At 35.1% G+C, this 16,836-nt stretch overlaps 2 protein-coding genes across 2 annotated transcripts in view; one reads left to right on the top strand and one right to left on the bottom strand.

Annotated features, from left to right (window-relative positions):
- The window catches only part of LOC107675784 (3-hydroxy-3-methylglutaryl-coenzyme A reductase-like), a 10,653-nt gene extending 10,440 nt beyond the window's left edge, over positions 1-213 (top strand). Inside the window, exon 19 of the mRNA XM_016470243.1 lies at positions 67-213. Coding sequence (XP_016325729.1) covers positions 67-85 — 19 coding nt within the window. The 3' untranslated portion in view covers positions 86-213. The remainder of the gene's footprint in view (positions 1-66) is intronic.
- Positions 214-3,275: 3,062 nt separating this feature from the next.
- Positions 3,276-16,836, bottom strand: part of cert1b (ceramide transporter 1b) — a 41,524-nt gene continuing 27,963 nt past the window's right edge. The window contains exons 4-18 of the mRNA XM_016470244.1: positions 15,776-15,883; positions 15,539-15,677; positions 15,096-15,179; positions 14,159-14,316; positions 11,785-11,877; positions 11,612-11,698; positions 10,176-10,268; positions 9,962-10,042; positions 8,146-8,241; positions 7,915-8,047; positions 6,750-6,820; positions 6,490-6,659; positions 5,663-5,748; positions 5,404-5,538; positions 3,276-4,330 (exon numbers count right to left, since the gene is read on the bottom strand). Of these exons, the coding sequence (XP_016325730.1) occupies positions 5,411-5,538; positions 5,663-5,748; positions 6,490-6,659; positions 6,750-6,820; positions 7,915-8,047; positions 8,146-8,241; positions 9,962-10,042; positions 10,176-10,268; positions 11,612-11,698; positions 11,785-11,877; positions 14,159-14,316; positions 15,096-15,179; positions 15,539-15,677; positions 15,776-15,883 (1,527 nt within the window). The 3' untranslated portion in view covers positions 3,276-4,330; positions 5,404-5,410. The remainder of the gene's footprint in view (positions 4,331-5,403; positions 5,539-5,662; positions 5,749-6,489; positions 6,660-6,749; positions 6,821-7,914; positions 8,048-8,145; positions 8,242-9,961; positions 10,043-10,175; positions 10,269-11,611; positions 11,699-11,784; positions 11,878-14,158; positions 14,317-15,095; positions 15,180-15,538; positions 15,678-15,775; positions 15,884-16,836) is intronic.

Raw genomic sequence — 16,836 nt, 5'->3', positions numbered from 1 at the left:
AACAATATGATAATATTTAATTATATTGTTTTGTTTAGATACTGAAGTGCTTTTACTCTCTAACAGGTCAAAAGCCAATCTATGAGAGACTGAACTGCAGCCAAAGGAAGCTTCATGAAGCACAGAGAACTCTGGGAAACGGAGTCTGTGTGGTTCTCATGTTTATTCTCAGGGCGTCTGAAGACACGGCTGCAGGAGTGACAGATGTCTGGATATTCTCAGGGCGTCTGAAGACACGGCTGCAGGAGTGACAGATGTGTGGAGTTCTCTTCTGTCAAGCAGCTGGGAAATACTAATGCTTGACGTTTTGTAAGGCGACTGCACGAGTAAATGAGCGAGATGCTCCTGCGTTTCACTGAATCTGTGTCCGTTTAGTCTTGCACGAAAATCCAAAAAAGATTTGTCAAAACCTGGTACAAGCTGAAGTCAAAACACAGCAAAGTTTTTATCACTTGATGGTAAAAATGCTGAAAATTCCAGAAAATGGGACATGAAAACAGGCTTTTTTTTGCACACTGGTGGACAGTTTCTAGACTAAATCATGATCTCAGATCAGAGTTTGATGGGGGATTTTGCAGGTTATGAATGAATGTATTTAATTCATGTGTTCAGTTAATCACGCCAAACTCACTGTGACACTCCACTGATGGACCTTATAAACGAGGTGCTCCTGTACTTTAATAATAGTAATTTGAGTTTATGAATCTGAGTGTGAATGTGGATGTTCGCACTATTTGTATTATGTGTGTTCCTAAAGAAATGGGTCTGAATGTTACGTTTCTGTTGCCACTGTATAAATTCATGACTAAAGTGCTTCAGCTTTTCTCAACAAAAGCAAATCCTTTCACTTTCTGACAATAGAAAGTGCTGATGAAGCCATATCTTTGTCTTTTAAACTTGCTTTGTCTTGCTTATTTCCTGCTAAACTACTGATCAGATGAGCACATTTTTAAATTGTCAGTATTTTTGTTGAACTCTTAAATGCATTAAACTGGACAAATAAACATGAACAGAATATTAGCTGCATTCTGTGCAAAATATTTTTTTTAAACAATAGCCTTCAAGCATAATTCAATTTGCTTTAACTCGATGCACAGCCTGTTAATTTGTAGTCTCTTTAAATGTAGTCCTTATTTTGTCATGTCACATTAATAAAAAGGCTAAAATAGCATCTAATTTTTTAGTTGACAATGCAAATCAAGCCCAAGATTATTTATACATAGTATTTTTTGTTTTAAACATAATTTAAGTCTTTGTAAAAACATGACACAAAACCACGAATAAATGCACGTTTACTTTGCATTTTTGCTTTAACATATCCAAGGTTCACTTCTGTATAAAGTTAGTTTTTCACAAATTGCATTGAAATTGGAACCAGTGGTTTGAAGTGCTTATCACACTGCCAAAGTCACGTGATTTCATTAAACGAGGCTTAGTTACATCACAACGGTTTAGAAATATTCTGACACTTTAATGGTATAGAGGTCTGTTTTTTGGAGCTCGATTACACAAATGCTTTTTAATAGTAAGGAGGACTTTTATGCTATGAAATTTGCAGAATGTTTTAATGGTACAAAGACTTAGTATGTCAAAAGATCAAGAAAAATGTGATTTTTCATGTCATGACACCTTTAAAATCGGCAGTTTTATACAAGAACGCACGCAGAATGGGGCGGGGCTATACACATCGCTCCGCCCACAATGCATTTCATTGGTTATTGGCAAAGTACTCAATAATGGACTGTGTAACTGACCATTTACATGTTTAACCACAAATGAAATATTACAAATAAGCAAATGTATTATAAATCAATAATATAGACTTTAAACAATCTATCGAGTCTGAATGTGAAAAATTATTATTTGTGGTTTTCTAAAACTCCTGAATAAAACAGTATGCATTAACTGCACAAAGAAATGCAGGACACACGAGTCAGGGGTGCAGAAAGATGTCAATCATTTTATTTCTCTCTACACAGGGCCGCGGTGCCGCCCTCTATTCACAGTACATGTTCATCCTGACACCTTTAGTGTGACACCATTATGTACACGAAACATCTGAACCCAATGACATTACATTCAGTGCAAATGCAACTAATAACACACTAGACTATTAGACAGACGCACGTCTCGGCCGCACACACGAGCAGAACGCCTCTCCTGATTGGCTGTTTCCACCGAAATCCCCTCCAATCAGCAAGCAGTCACCTCGTGGGGAAATCAGGTGTACGTTTGGTAAAGTAACACATTCAGCTTCACGGTTTCACTCCGGTGGATTCGTACATTCGGGTTCAGCGAGTGTCTGGAATGTTTACGTTGTTTTATAAATCTCATCTGGTGGAAACGTTACCGTAAATACTGGGATGTTGTGTTGTGCGCCTGCTCGACTCGTCATACAGCGTCTTTAACAGTCTATCATGGGAACAGTTGGCCGATGGAAATATATAGCAAAAAATGTAAAAGCTCTTGTTTTGCAAAAAAATATTTTCTTGCTCAGTATTTTTGTCTGAAAAAAAAAAATGTAATTGAAAGGGAAAACAGTTTTTTTTTACCCCACTGACAGATATTTTTTTCTTGTTTTAAGCATAAGCTTAGTTTTGATCAAGTCATTTTATTTACTGCAGATGCAAAATTAATGCAAATTTTTAGAATTAAAACAATAATATTTGCCAGTGGGCTAAAATAAAATTATGTATTTTAAAGAGAACATTTTTTTTTAACCCATTGACAGATTTATGCATTCTTGTTTTAAGCATAAACTCAACTAATTATATATATATATATATATACACCCAGAAAACAAGACATATCGTAAGTAATTTAATTTATTTTATACTGTAGATGCAAAATGGCAAACCTTTTCTGAAAAATAGATCAAAATTAAGTGACATTATGCTTAAAACAAGAAAAAATATCAGTTAGTGGGCTTTAACAAAAAAATAAATAAAAATTAATTCAAAGGGAAAAAAATATATTTTTTTACATATAAGCATAAAACAATTGTTATCTTTTTTTCAGACTTAATATCTTAAGTCATTTTATTTACTGTAGATGCAAAACGTCTGAAAACATGTTTCTGCTAAAAGTATAAAAATTAAGTGAATTAATGCTTAAATCAGTGGGTCATTTTGCTTCTCAAGTACTTGTATCTTGATTTAAGAATTTCTAGATATTTTTACTGGAAAAAAAATATAAAAATACTGAGTAAGAACTTCATATTTGACCAGTTTGTGCCTTTTAAGATTGTTTACTAATGCTTGAGATTTAAATGTTCACTTTGGAAGAATAAATTCAATCAAGAAAAAATAAATAAAAGCAACTAATTCTACCTGATCTACAACTACATACGAGCTACGCCCCAAATTGAAACCGCATCTCCCTATTGGACAGAGAATTTGATTGGTGTCAGGGCTTCTCCAATAAGAAGACAACACATTCTAACATGAGGTAAGAAATCAATGTGAAATGATCTTTGTATAAACACTAAGGGACGCCAGGTTGGTTTGTGGCTGTAGTTTGGGCAGTACAACCAGCAAGATCAATAATGAGGCACTTTTCTAGAAATGTTTGAGTCGGTACACACCTCTCAGTCACACACACACACACTCACACACTAAGGCATATGGAGTTGGATTAGGTAAAAGCGTCGACTGACGATCTGAAGCAATAATGAAATTATATACAAATAATATGTACGCAACGTTCATCTGACATATTAAAAATTTCTGCCGGTTACGATCGATCTGGAATTGTGCTACAGTATATCAGCTGCTGAGAGATGGATATAATTAAATCGCCAAAGAAATTAAGCATCTCCTCGTCAGCGGCAGATGCTGCGCTTCATAAAAGAGACGGCCAACATCGAGACGAAAGGCAGGTTCATAGAGTTCACTCACAAACATGCCTTTGATTTCCCCCAAACAGCGATTATACGAGGACGATGAAAGCAAAGCTGAAATGTGTTCAAACAGGAAAATAACAGGACTAAAACAGAGCCGGTCTAGAGTGTTCAGCTTCAAAACTCTCCATTATATATATATATATATATATACTTCCCATCTCACTTACTTACATACATACATATATATTCATATCAATGTAGATCTCAGCCAGAAAACATGGGACAGACTTTGACGTTGGGCATCTCTAGTCCTCTGCCTGTGTGAGCTAGTGTGGCGCTACAGAACGGCATCAAGCGTCTACCTCTGGGCTTCCCGTGGCAGCGGGATTCAGAACAGTCTGGAGAAGAGACGCGATGAGTCTTCGGTGTCACTAGAGGAGTGTGCGGGAACCAGAGGCGCTCATGCACACCGACAGCAGAACTGGGGAACTGCAAAGAACAATAAATAATAAAAACGAATTTCAGAATTATGATAATAATGCAGTAAGTATTTAACATATGTGACCCCGGACCACAAAACTATGTAAGGGTCAATTTTTCGAAATTGAGATTTATACATCATCTGAAAGCTGACACACTACCGGTCAAAAGTTTGGGATCAGTAAGACTTGTAATGTTTTTTAAAGAAGTCTCTTCTGCTCATCAAAGATGCATTTATTTGATCAAAAATACAGAAAGAAAAAAAAACGTAATCTTGCTAAATGTTATTACAATATAAAATAATGGATTCTATTTTAATATCCTTTAAAATTAGGTTTTGATATATTTACGGTAGGAAATTTACAAAATATCTTCATGGAACATGATCTTTACTTAATATCCTAATGATTTTTGGCATAAAAGAAAAATCTATAATTTTGACCCATACAATGTATTTTTGGCTATTGCTACAAATATACCCCAGCGACTTAAGACTGCTTTTGTGCTGCAGGGACACATATATAGCAAAATTAATAATAATAATAATAATAAATATGACAACTAATTAAAAACCTAATACAAATAATAGTAGTAAAAATAATATTATATATCAAATAATAATATATATTATTAAATACATAAATAGTTAAAAAATAACAATCATACAATAATAATTATTAAATATATAATAACATATACTAAAAAATACATAATACTAAAATAATAATAAAAATAAATAAGACAGTAATAGTAATATTAATAAAAAATTATTAAATATAACATAACTATTAAAACACAAAATTATTAAATATATAATAACATAACTATTAAAATGCATAACAATAACAACACTAAAATAATAATACAATAAAATAACGATACCAATAGTAATAATAATAATATATTATTAAATATATAAGAACATAAATCGTAAAATACATAATAACAACAATGTAATAAATAAAATAAAAATATAACCAAAAATAATAAGGATAAGTCTGACTCTGGCTAACATCTTTTTCTGTACTGCTGTCACTGCTGTCATATAAACTCTGAAGGTCATCAGATGTAGTTTGGTGCACCTGGTGCTCAGAAGAGGATGGGCTTTCCCGCTGTTTTCTCCTGGACGTAGGAAGTGAAGCGCTTGAGGAATTTGGGATATTCTCTTTTCGCGACGGCCCTCAGGACAGATGCAGGAGCCCAGCCGCCGGGATTCACTGCAACCACCACAACAAACAAACTTATTTATATATTCATATATTAAATGTTAATATATTTGTATCTTATTTATGTGATTTAGTAGCTATTCTATGAAGATTATAGGTGAGAGGTTTCTCTAACCGTTGGCCACGTATGTGATTTTGCACAGGATAACAGTTGTGCTGCCAAATATTTTTTTGGAAGCTGTGATACTTTTTTTCAGGATTCTTTGATGAATAAAAAGTTAAAAAGAACAGCATTTTTTAAAAAATATTAATCTTTTCTAACAATATAAATCTTTGGTATCACTTCTTAACAATTTAACACATCCTTGCTGAATAAAAGTAAAAAAAACCTTTTAAAAAAAAGAAAGAATAAAAATGTACTGACCACAAACTTTTGAACTGTAGTGTATATTGTTAGAAAATATTTATATTTTAAATAAACACTCTTTTTAAAAAACGTTTTATTCATCAAAGAATCCTGAAAAAAAGTATCACAAGTTCCAAAAAAATATGAAGCAGCACAACAGTTTCCAGCACTGATAATAAATCAGCATATTAGAATGATTTCTGAAGATCATGTGACACTGAAGTCTGGAGCATTGATGCTGAAAATTCAGCTGCGCATCACAGGAATAAATCAGATTTTAAAGTATATTAAAATAGAAACCATTATTTTATATTGTAATAACATTTTGCAAGATTACTGTTTTTTTTCTGTATTTTTTATCAAATAAATGCAGCCTTGATGAGCAGAAGAAACTCCTGTAAAAAACATTAAAAATCTTTCTGATTCCAAACTTTTGACCGGTAGTATATGTATATATATAAATAATGGAGAATTAAATGAAGTGGATGCACAAAATCTGAATCAATTTCAAATGTTTCTAGAAGTCAGAATTGATCCACAAAACCCATAAATGCATTAAACGGTGCACCAAACTCGTTAAACTGCTGCTACTACACGAGCAGATTGACTCAGCGGTTGCCATGGAGACCAGACTCACCTGGGCATTTTCGTGCTCGACTGAGAAGTTACAGACGAGCCATGTGTCTGGATCGTTCTCGTTATTGGCCATAATCTTACGAATGGCAGACAGGTACAAGACGTCTCTCTGGGACGCTGGCCACACTCTCTACACGGATGCAAACACAAGATAATCTGTCAGAATCAATCATATCACTATAAAGAAGTGCTTCACTTAGAAAGCATGCTCTCGTCTTACCTTATGAGTCTGGTAGATGATGATGGCATTATCGGACAGCGTTTCCACGATGTTGAAGTTTTCAACAGTAGCTGGAGACAGACAAAAATGAGAGCTGATAAAGCTAAACTCAAGTGAAGAACAGTGAAGAATACACAGAGGTACTAGACGATGACGAGTAATTCTACCCAAGATGCATCACTATCGACTGGGCCAGTGATCATTAGGAGGTGCGGCTGAATCATCTGGACAGTGAAAGTGTTCTGGTAATTCACTGTATTAAAGCATGTAAAAGCGTGGTAAGAGTATATGCTGCTTACACAGGCCAAACTGTGCTTAGTCATCGAACGTGCTCCATTAATAATGATATGATACAGTAGAAGAGCTTTATTAGATTATATGAAGACGTGTGCCATCATACAAACCTGATTTTTCATGATATTTTGGAGTACAGGAAGAGATTGATATGGCATTTAATTGTACTCTACACCAGGGTTAACTAAAACTATTTTGTATTTTTTTTCAATTGATAATTAACAAATTGGTGAAATTAAATCTAAAAAGTAGAAAAACTTAAACATTTAAAATGCTATCATGACAACTAACTGAAATAAGTTTAAGTTAAAGCACTAAAATTACATTAAACTAAAAATTTATAAAACACCAAAAATGACAAAAGCGTGTAATAAAATTACAAATTATTTTGAGTGTTGCTATATTTTAATTTATTTTATGTTATGTACTGTGCTGTGTGAGATGCGTTGTGAACTAAATGGGACAATAAAGTTTATTTGTATAGCGCTTTTCACAATACAAATCGTTGCAAAGCAGCTGTACAATATATGTTTCTACAATATATTTAGTAGTAGCTTATCAGTGGTGACTATGTCAGTAAAATTCTATTCTATTCCATTCTATTCTATTCTTTATCATGAATAAGAATATAATTATTTTTTGTAATCATTACATTTTCTAAAAGTGATCAATAGTTATTGAGCTACTGATTAAAGGTTTAGAGTAGACATATTCTTATTGATTCAGTACTGATCATGTTTTTGGTGCAAGGAACTTACAAATTAAGTGCATCGCAGAAAAAATTTAAATGCAACAGAAGTGATTTCTATGGCAGCTTTAAGCTAATGTCTAATACCGTGTTGTGTGTGTGTGCATATATATATATACTCACTCTCCCAATCGTTACGGACATCCGTGTCCCAGAAGTAGTGGCAGACCTCGTGACCTGTGACCCCTTTGACACAGTGTGTGGCCTTCAGAGGGTCCAGCACGATCCCGTTCTCCTCCACCTCCCGCCGGTACACCTGAGAGAGACAAACACACAGATGGAGAGTGAGTCTGCAGACTAAAACACAGGCATTCGATCAAACTAAAATAATCACAGACATTAGATCAAACTCACCTTCATCTCTCCCTCTTCCACCACCAGCTGCCAGTTAGCGTCTCCACCGACGTCCTGCAGGGAGTAGGTCATGTGATTCTGAACCATCTCCTCCACCTGTCCAAAACACAGCAGAACAACAAAGACAGAGGTCATGCTCTCATTTAAGAGGATCTAGATCAGGGATCCTCAAATCTGGCCCACGAGATCCACTTTCCTGCAGAGTTTCGCTCTAACCATAATCAAACATGCTAATCAATGTCTTCAGGATCATTCGAAAATCACAGGTAGCTGAGTTTGATCAGGGTTGGAAATAAACTCTGCAGCACATTGGCCCTCCAGAGCAAGATTTGAGGAACCCTGATCCAGATTAATAACACTAAATGTGAACATTACCCAATACTGACTAAATATGATAGCCAACATGAAACGGCTTTCACAAACCATTTCACTTCTGTAATTTGAGTTACTTCTGTATTTCTGAATGAAACAAAAAAAAAACTACTCCCTGCTCTAAAACACCACCAGCACACACTTTTCTGAAGTCAAGTTGTTTCTCCAGACAATTGCCATGTATCCCAAAGCTAACAGGCATTTTATATTACTCATTCAACTTTATTATATTACAGTTTTTCTCAATTGCTTTGTCTCAATTCTCGAATGAAACTTTTTTTTCCCAAAACAATAAGTTCAGATCTCTGAACAATTAGCTTCTTGTTCACATCAGATTGGAATTTCTTATTGATTTGAGCAAATTGCAAATGCTTTGGCACATGTGTGCAAACAGTAAGTACAATTGTCTGCAGTTTGCACAACAACTAATTGCATATGGCTTGTTGATCAAAACTGATGAGCCGATTCTCACTTAAACTGTCAAACTCTTCACAACTTCTCAATAATTTTTCATCGTGTGAGCCATCACATTCATTTGGGTGAGTAACTACATTTTGCAGACATGCAATAAAGTTCTGAAGTTCCAGCAAACAGTTGTGACATTTGTGACATTGTGACAGTTTAGAGAATGTTAAGATTGTTTCGAAAAATGTGCCAAAGCAATTGAGAAAAACTGTAACCAGCACTAAACTACTGGATTTAGAACGGCTGCATTGCATATAAAAGCAGCCTGAAACAATGACTGTTTATTTAATGCAATTCATTAGCCCTTTATTTACATACTACAAACAACCACAGATAAATCTTTAATGATAAGACAAGGAACATGAATTTAAACAAATTAGCTCTATTTGGATTTCAAGGTGACTTAAAGTAAAATAATAATTCCAGGAAGGTATTGAACATGCATATTATGATATTAAAAGCAATTAAAAAGTATTATTAGCTGCAACTTCAAATTGCAAAGACTCAGACACAGAGGAAATAGAGATAACAAGGCAGACTATGTGGTTTTAATGTGCTGTTTAAACAGTACATGGTTATCCATCATGCAGACTTGCCAATAAAATGACTGGCTGCGTTTTAAAACCTAATGTGCTGCCTAGCCTGACAGCAGTTTTGGCCATTAGCACAGCATCATACCCACACTAAAATGATGGCCTAAAATGCTGACTAATAGGGTTTTAAACACACACACACACACACACACACACACACACACACACACACATATAGGTCTTTAAAGCATTTAAAAGCAGGACACTCTAATAAAATGTTTTAATGATGGCCAAAAAGTCTCGCTGACTAAGTAGGCAGCTCACTAGGGTTTGAAACGCAGCCATATCTACATGTTTACGAATGCATTGGTGATGTATCATTATGAATCTCATGCTGTAACAGCTGGTAGTGAGTGTTGGATGAGTGTGCTAGAGGGCGCTGTTACCTCAGCACTGAACCGGTGCTCATGGAGCGAAGGAGTGAAGGCTACAGCAGAAGATGAGGGAGAGCAAGGACGAGAGGGGGACTACACAGGTGAGGAAGAAGAGAGAAAGCAGCTTCATCGGGAACCCAAAAAAGAGACCAAGACGGGAAAACAGAGCACCACAGGGACACGAGAAGAGGTCTACAGACAACCATGACGAGAACAATGAGCTCACCTTCTCTGCGAATCGGTGAGAGCCCACGCTGGAGTAGACGTCTCCTGAAGGCACTGAACTGCTTCTCTGTATCCTGCTCTTCTCACACAGAGACTATAAAAACACACATACATTAATGATAAAAACATAATAACATAACTTGAAACACAATGTGTGAAACTGAATAATCAGAATAGAATGCACTGATGAATCCTGCTCAATAAGACTGGAGACATATTGAGACAATAAATAGACTATAAATACAAATTTTTTAAATGTATTTGCTTTACATTTTTAAAAAGCTGAAAATATTTACATTTGAATTACATTTACATTTATGCGTTTAGCAGATGCTTTTTTTCCAAAGCGACACATCATGTGGTAAATGTGTCCCATTTGCAGAGTTTTTAAAATCAAATTTAAGACTTTAAGACCTTTTTAATACCTGCACAAATATTATAAACTGCAAAACAGGGTAACTGCAAGTTTTAAACTCAAGACATGTTTTATTCAATAAATACATGTGAATTGCAATTGGTACTAGTACTAATATATACATACTAATATATCAATGCATTTATAGGTCAATTGATATTGGATTTTGCTGAATTATAATATGTTTAAAGAAAGGCAATAAGATTATTGAGCGCAAAATCTACATATCAAACGTAATTACATTTTTTCTTAAATGTAATTAAAGATTTTGTGCATAATGTGGGACTTTGAATTATAAACATGCCCCAATTAAGCCTGTAGAATTTGCAATTGTGCTGCATTTTGACTTTGAACATGCAGCACTCACATGAATTAAATCATAAAATAAGTTTATAGTATTTCACTAGTATAAAAGTTTAAAGATTTGAACATTTGGAAGTGAAGAAATTAAGATAAATATTAGTATTGTAACTTGCAGTGTAAAATAAAATAATTAGGCCTACAAATATCCAATATATATGTGACCCTGGACCACAAAACCAGTCATAAGTGTCAATTTTTCAAAATTGAGATTTATACATAAATAAATAAGCTTTCCATTGATGTATGGTTTGTTATGCTAGGACAATATTTGGCCGAGATACAACTATTTGAAAATCTGGAATCTGAGTGTGCAAAAAAATCTAAATATTGAGAAAATCACCTTTAAAGTTGTCCAAATTAAGTTCTTAGCAATGCATATTACTAATCAAAAATTAAGTTTTGATATATTTACAGTAGGAAATTAACAAATATCTTCATGGAACATGATCTTTACTTAAAATCCTAATGATTTTTGGCATAAAAGAAAAATCGATAATTTTGACCCATACAATGTATTTTTGGCTATTGCTACAAATATATCCATGCTACTTATGACTGGTTTTGTGGTCCAGGGTGACATATATATATTATTTTATTTTACAACACTTTACAAAAGTAATATATTTATATCCTCTTTTTTATCATTAAAGTTAGAACACCTGTTCTTCTATTTTGTCGTGTCTGTCCAGAGCGGCCTCCACGGCGTCAAAGAACTCGTCTTCATTGATCAGGCTGTTTGGACCCTCCTGATGGACAGAACAAGATGAACATCTCCATACAGTTTACTGCTCTTCCTACTTTGTAAAATTCATCAGCGCAAAACAAAACCCACCTCATAATCGGGCCCTCCAAAATGAGACTTCTTCTTCAGCTCGGACAGGGCTGATTTATACGCCTCCTCCATCCTCCTCCTCTTCTCCATCTCCTGTAGAAAGCAAGAGAGGGGAACGTGACCCATACTAGGAATTAGTGCTCTGCATTTAACCCATCCTTAGTGCACACACACAGCAGTGAACACACACACACCGTGAACACACACCCGGAGCAGTGGGCAGCCATTTTTGCTGCGGCGCCCGGGGAGCAGTTGGGGGTTCGGTGCCTTGCTCAAGGGCACCTCAGTCGTGGTATTGAAGGTGGGAGAGAGCGCTGGTTATTCACTCCCCCCACCTACAATCCCTGTCGGTACGAGACTCGAACCCGCAACCTTTGGGTTACGAGTCCGACTCTCTAACCATTAGGCCACGACTTCCCACAATGGAAGTTTAGCTGACTAAACACTGCTGCTGTGATGTTTAATGTCTTGGCGTGAGCAGATCTTGTCTCGGTGTGAGACTGTATCGGTACAGGATTGTTCTGAAGCGCTCCATTGTTCAGACAGAAGCAAAACGCCCGTGTTCTCCTTCTGATTGTATGTGTCAGTATTCAGTGTTGGGAGTAACTTTATGAACGTAATAATGCATTTGTGCTTATATTTTTTTAACCTAAACTACAACGTAACATTAATGTAGACCTGCATACCGGTATCTAAACATGATTTCATATATTTTATGCTATATAGACCTACCACATTACCCTCCACTGGATGTAGAATGAGCAGCAATAAACTACATTTTGGCATTTTATAATACTTCAGTGGATATTTTGGTGAAAGTAACTCAAAAGTAGTGTAACGCATTACAATTCAGAGACAGTAATATTGTAATGTAACTAATTACTTTCAAAAGACAGTAACTAGTAATATATAATGTATTACATTTTGGAAGTAACTTGCCCAACACTGTCAGTATTGTGCTGAATGCTGCTGACTGCGACACATTGGCAGACGGATTCAGCTCCACCTCTATCACACACAAGCCCATTAAAACGTCTGGATGAACTTTTCTGGTAAAGATACCGCAGCAGTTATTCACAGAAACAACAGCTTTCCGTGTTTAAAAGTATGGCTTCCATTCATAAACCATCACCAAAACGATGATGCTATAACTATAGTAGTTAAAACAGGCTAAATGCACATGTCTGAAAAGCTGTTTGCTGCATATTAATGAAAATTTACAAAATAATAATCCTGTCATGCAAAATGTTCTGATTGGCTCAAACTCTGATAGAAGACTTCTTACATTAGATTGTACCAGTGTTATTTTAGTATTTAGTATAAGTATTATAAATATAAATCTTTTAGTATTTTAATATTTATTAATATTTTGAATCCACTTTTTTAAATGTTCAGTTTTCATTTTAAATTTGGTTTAAGTTTTAGTGATTTTGTTATCTCTTATATAGTATTACAGTATTTATTAATATTTTTGAATTAGCCTTTATTTTTTATATTTAGTTTTCATTTTAATTTTAATGTAAATTTTTGTAATTTTGTTATGTATTACTGCTTTAGTATTACAGTATTTATTAATATTTTGAATGTAACTTTTTATTTTATATTTGTAGTTTTCATTTTAGTTTAAGCTTTAATAATTTTATGTTCTTTTCTATTAGTTTTCTAATAGTTCTATATAGTTTTAATTTATTTTTATTTCAGTTTTAATAATTTCAGTACTTCAACTTATTTTGGGTAGTCTAAATTTTGTTTACATAATTAACATTTTTATGCAATATTAATATTTGTAATTTTTTAAGCTTTATTTCAGATACCGAAAACTAGTTTTCACAAACTAGTCGATGAGTTGCACCAGTATTTGATGCTTGTGTCGACTAGTCATGGGTCATGTGACTTCAGCTGCACTCATTCTGTCAATGGGTGACATTATTTTGTATGAAAACTTGTAAAAATCACATATATCCCACACTACAAGAATGTGAAACCGAATAGTCGACTTCTGCTCTAGGTGATTAGTATAATTAAGTAGTCATGGAAGCCCTACTTTGCTCTGCCAGCTAATGTACCAAATTTGTTCACATATAGCATCAATGCAAAACACTTCCGCCAAAGTTGCAACTCCTTTAGCTGGTGAATTGCCAGGGCTGATGTGCCATAATTTTGACACCAGATCTTGTTCACACATGACTTAACTGTGGGTGCTTTTTTAGCTTCACACTAATGTGTTTTATTTTCACAGTCAGGGAAAAATGTCACTCTGTCAGAGACACAATCACAACAGCAGCCTGCCAACGGAGCACTGAAATACAGAAACACCATCTCTCTTCTGATTTGATCAGCTCAAGGACAAGCTCCAGACGTCCGTGTTTCGTACCTTATCCAGTCTCTTCTGCCAGCTGTCCTCTCTCTTCACCATCAGGTCGTTGCAGTGAGAAAGTGTAGCCAAGATTCCCGCCGTGGTTGCCTTGAATGTGATGGCCTCTCCTTTAAAATCTATCCCATTAATGCCTTTATGACTCAAACACTGGAATACTGATGGGGAGAGAGAACAAATCCAGTCACACTCCTTGAAGGCACCTTAGAGGCATTAATTTGCCAGACAGTGTTACACAGTGTCCAAATCAGGCACAATGCAATAAAAAGTGATAAATCAAATCTCTTCCATGAGTTTTCTGAGTATTTATTCCAACCAGCAGTTGCCTGAGTTACATTTTCTATTTTAGTACTTTATATTACATTTATATTTATGTATTTTAAAACATATATTATAAATGTATTATATAAAAATATATATATAAATATATTTTTTTATTTATAAAATATATTTCAATATATATATTATATATATATATATATATGTGTTAAGTTATATATATGTTTTGTTAATTAAGTCCAAGTTTATATTAAGTTTATTAATTCATAAACATTTTGTTTTCAATAAAGACAAACAAACTCGTCATGTTTGGTTTGGACACGGTGCAAAACACCTGACGTTCTTTGTCATATTATACAAGAACAGACACGGTATAATGACAACATTCAATTCAGCCATAAAGTATTTCCTCTTAAAAAAAAAAAGCAGAAATGCATAACGCAATGAAAACATCTCAACACAGCTCCACTGGAGACATGCTGACTTTATGTTAGAGATTTTACACAATTCATTACAACAGGAGCGAATTAAGTGGACAAATGGCTCATAATGTCAGTGGCGCCCCAGTACTGTCGTCTCGAGCTGAATCAGAGAGGATTCATTGAGCGTGAAAACCCGCTGATGTTCCCCACATGCAGAAATCAGTAGAGGCACTTACATTTCTCCTTGCTGCCGTTGTTGTTATGCAGGAATTCTCCATTGGAGCGAGTGGTAGGGAAACCATCTTCATCATCCTCCACGACTGAGCAGAGAAAACACACACAAACAGCCAGTATGAACTCATGGCCCTGTGGTTGGTGGTGCTCAGATCGGCCCACTCATATACTGAGAGATGACACATACTGTAGTACACAACGCTGAGAGAGATTTAGGGGAAGGACTAGCACGAACAAAAGAGGCAGCTGATCATTTGTGTGAATCAACAGACCCTTGTGTTGTAACAACAGATGCATCCAGAGCAAGCGAGAGCGACGGCACCCATGCAGAGGAATCTGGACGTCGCTGCAGTCTGAATAAGGTTCAGCTTTGTCTAAACATGTGTCAGCATATTCGATATCCTGATCTCTCCCTCATACACCAGAACAGACTCCGTCTACTCACTCTTGTCTCTCTGGAGCTCGTCTTTGGTCACGGCATCAGCGCAGCCATCAAAGTATTTCTGCAGCGTGTCCACCTGCCTACACAGGATGTCTCGAAACGTCTCCATCTCTGCCAGCTTCTCTCGCAGACTGTGACCCTTCTGTGGGACACAAACACAAACATATGAATTCAGAGTAGGGAGGCATGACATATTGTCACCATATTTGATCAATACTGGACATTTAATTTGGTTCTCACCTTAAAGGAGGAGGTGGAGGTGGCTGAGTATCCGCTGGTGGCTGATGTGAGGGACAGCATGGAGCCGTGTCTCCTCAAACTGGATTCAGAGCCATAACCAGACTCAGCCTAAACCCAGGGAGACAGAGATAGATAGATAGATAGATAGAGAGAGAGGTTAATGTGATAATCAAATCTCTTCCATTTTAATAGTTAATAAATAAGTAGTAGTTTTAATAATAATAATAATAATAGTTTTTATTTCAACCTGCAAGTAGTTTGCATGTATATTTATGCATTCAATACATAAGTATATATATTTATATACAAAAATGTGAAATTGTATTTTTTTTTTAATAATTTTTAAAATAAAACAATTAAATACATAATATAAAAACAAAAATATAAAAACTTTATTATATATACACGTTACACATATCTAAGAAGTGTGGACTCCTGTCTGTCTGACAGCAGAGTTTTTATTTGTTTGGTTCATGTGATTCCAGTGCAGTTTGAAATTGGTATGAAAGCAATCTGGCATAATATGCAGAATTTGATGACAACAAGCTGGACTAGTGACCTAAAAACAAAGCAGCGAATGTCTTTGCATTGCTGCTTTTCATTGCAGAAGTTGTTGATTGTTCAAAAGTTCGGTCAGTAAGAAATTACTACTTGTATTCAGCAATGATGCATTAAATTGATCAAAAGTGACAAAAATACATTTATAATGTTACAAACCATTTTATCTCACATAAAATAAAAATAATTGTGAAAAACAAAATGTTTTCAACATTGATAATTAGTGTTGTCAAAAGACCCGGTACTTCGGTACCAAGTCGTTACTAAAAAAATGAAAACGTTACGGTACCAGGTTTTTGTTTTTTTTAAGTACTGGTGGTACCGAGTACACGGTCAACCCGGTTCTTGATGCGCTATCCGAAAGGTGCGCAGATGTGCTCTCTTCATAAAAGCACTGAGACGTGGCGACATCAAAAGGAGGAAACACACCAAACTAACAAAACACTTTAAAGACACCCAGATCAAATGAAAGAGTTCAAGCAGGTAAGTTTCATTTTAATTTT

This window comes from Sinocyclocheilus anshuiensis, unplaced genomic scaffold (genome assembly GCF_001515605.1).
Source record: "Sinocyclocheilus anshuiensis isolate Anshui unplaced genomic scaffold, SAMN03320099.WGS_v1.1 scaffold708, whole genome shotgun sequence".
Classification (NCBI taxonomy): Eukaryota; Metazoa; Chordata; class Actinopteri; order Cypriniformes; family Cyprinidae; genus Sinocyclocheilus; species Sinocyclocheilus anshuiensis.
This window is presented reverse-complemented; position numbering and strand designations above follow the sequence as displayed.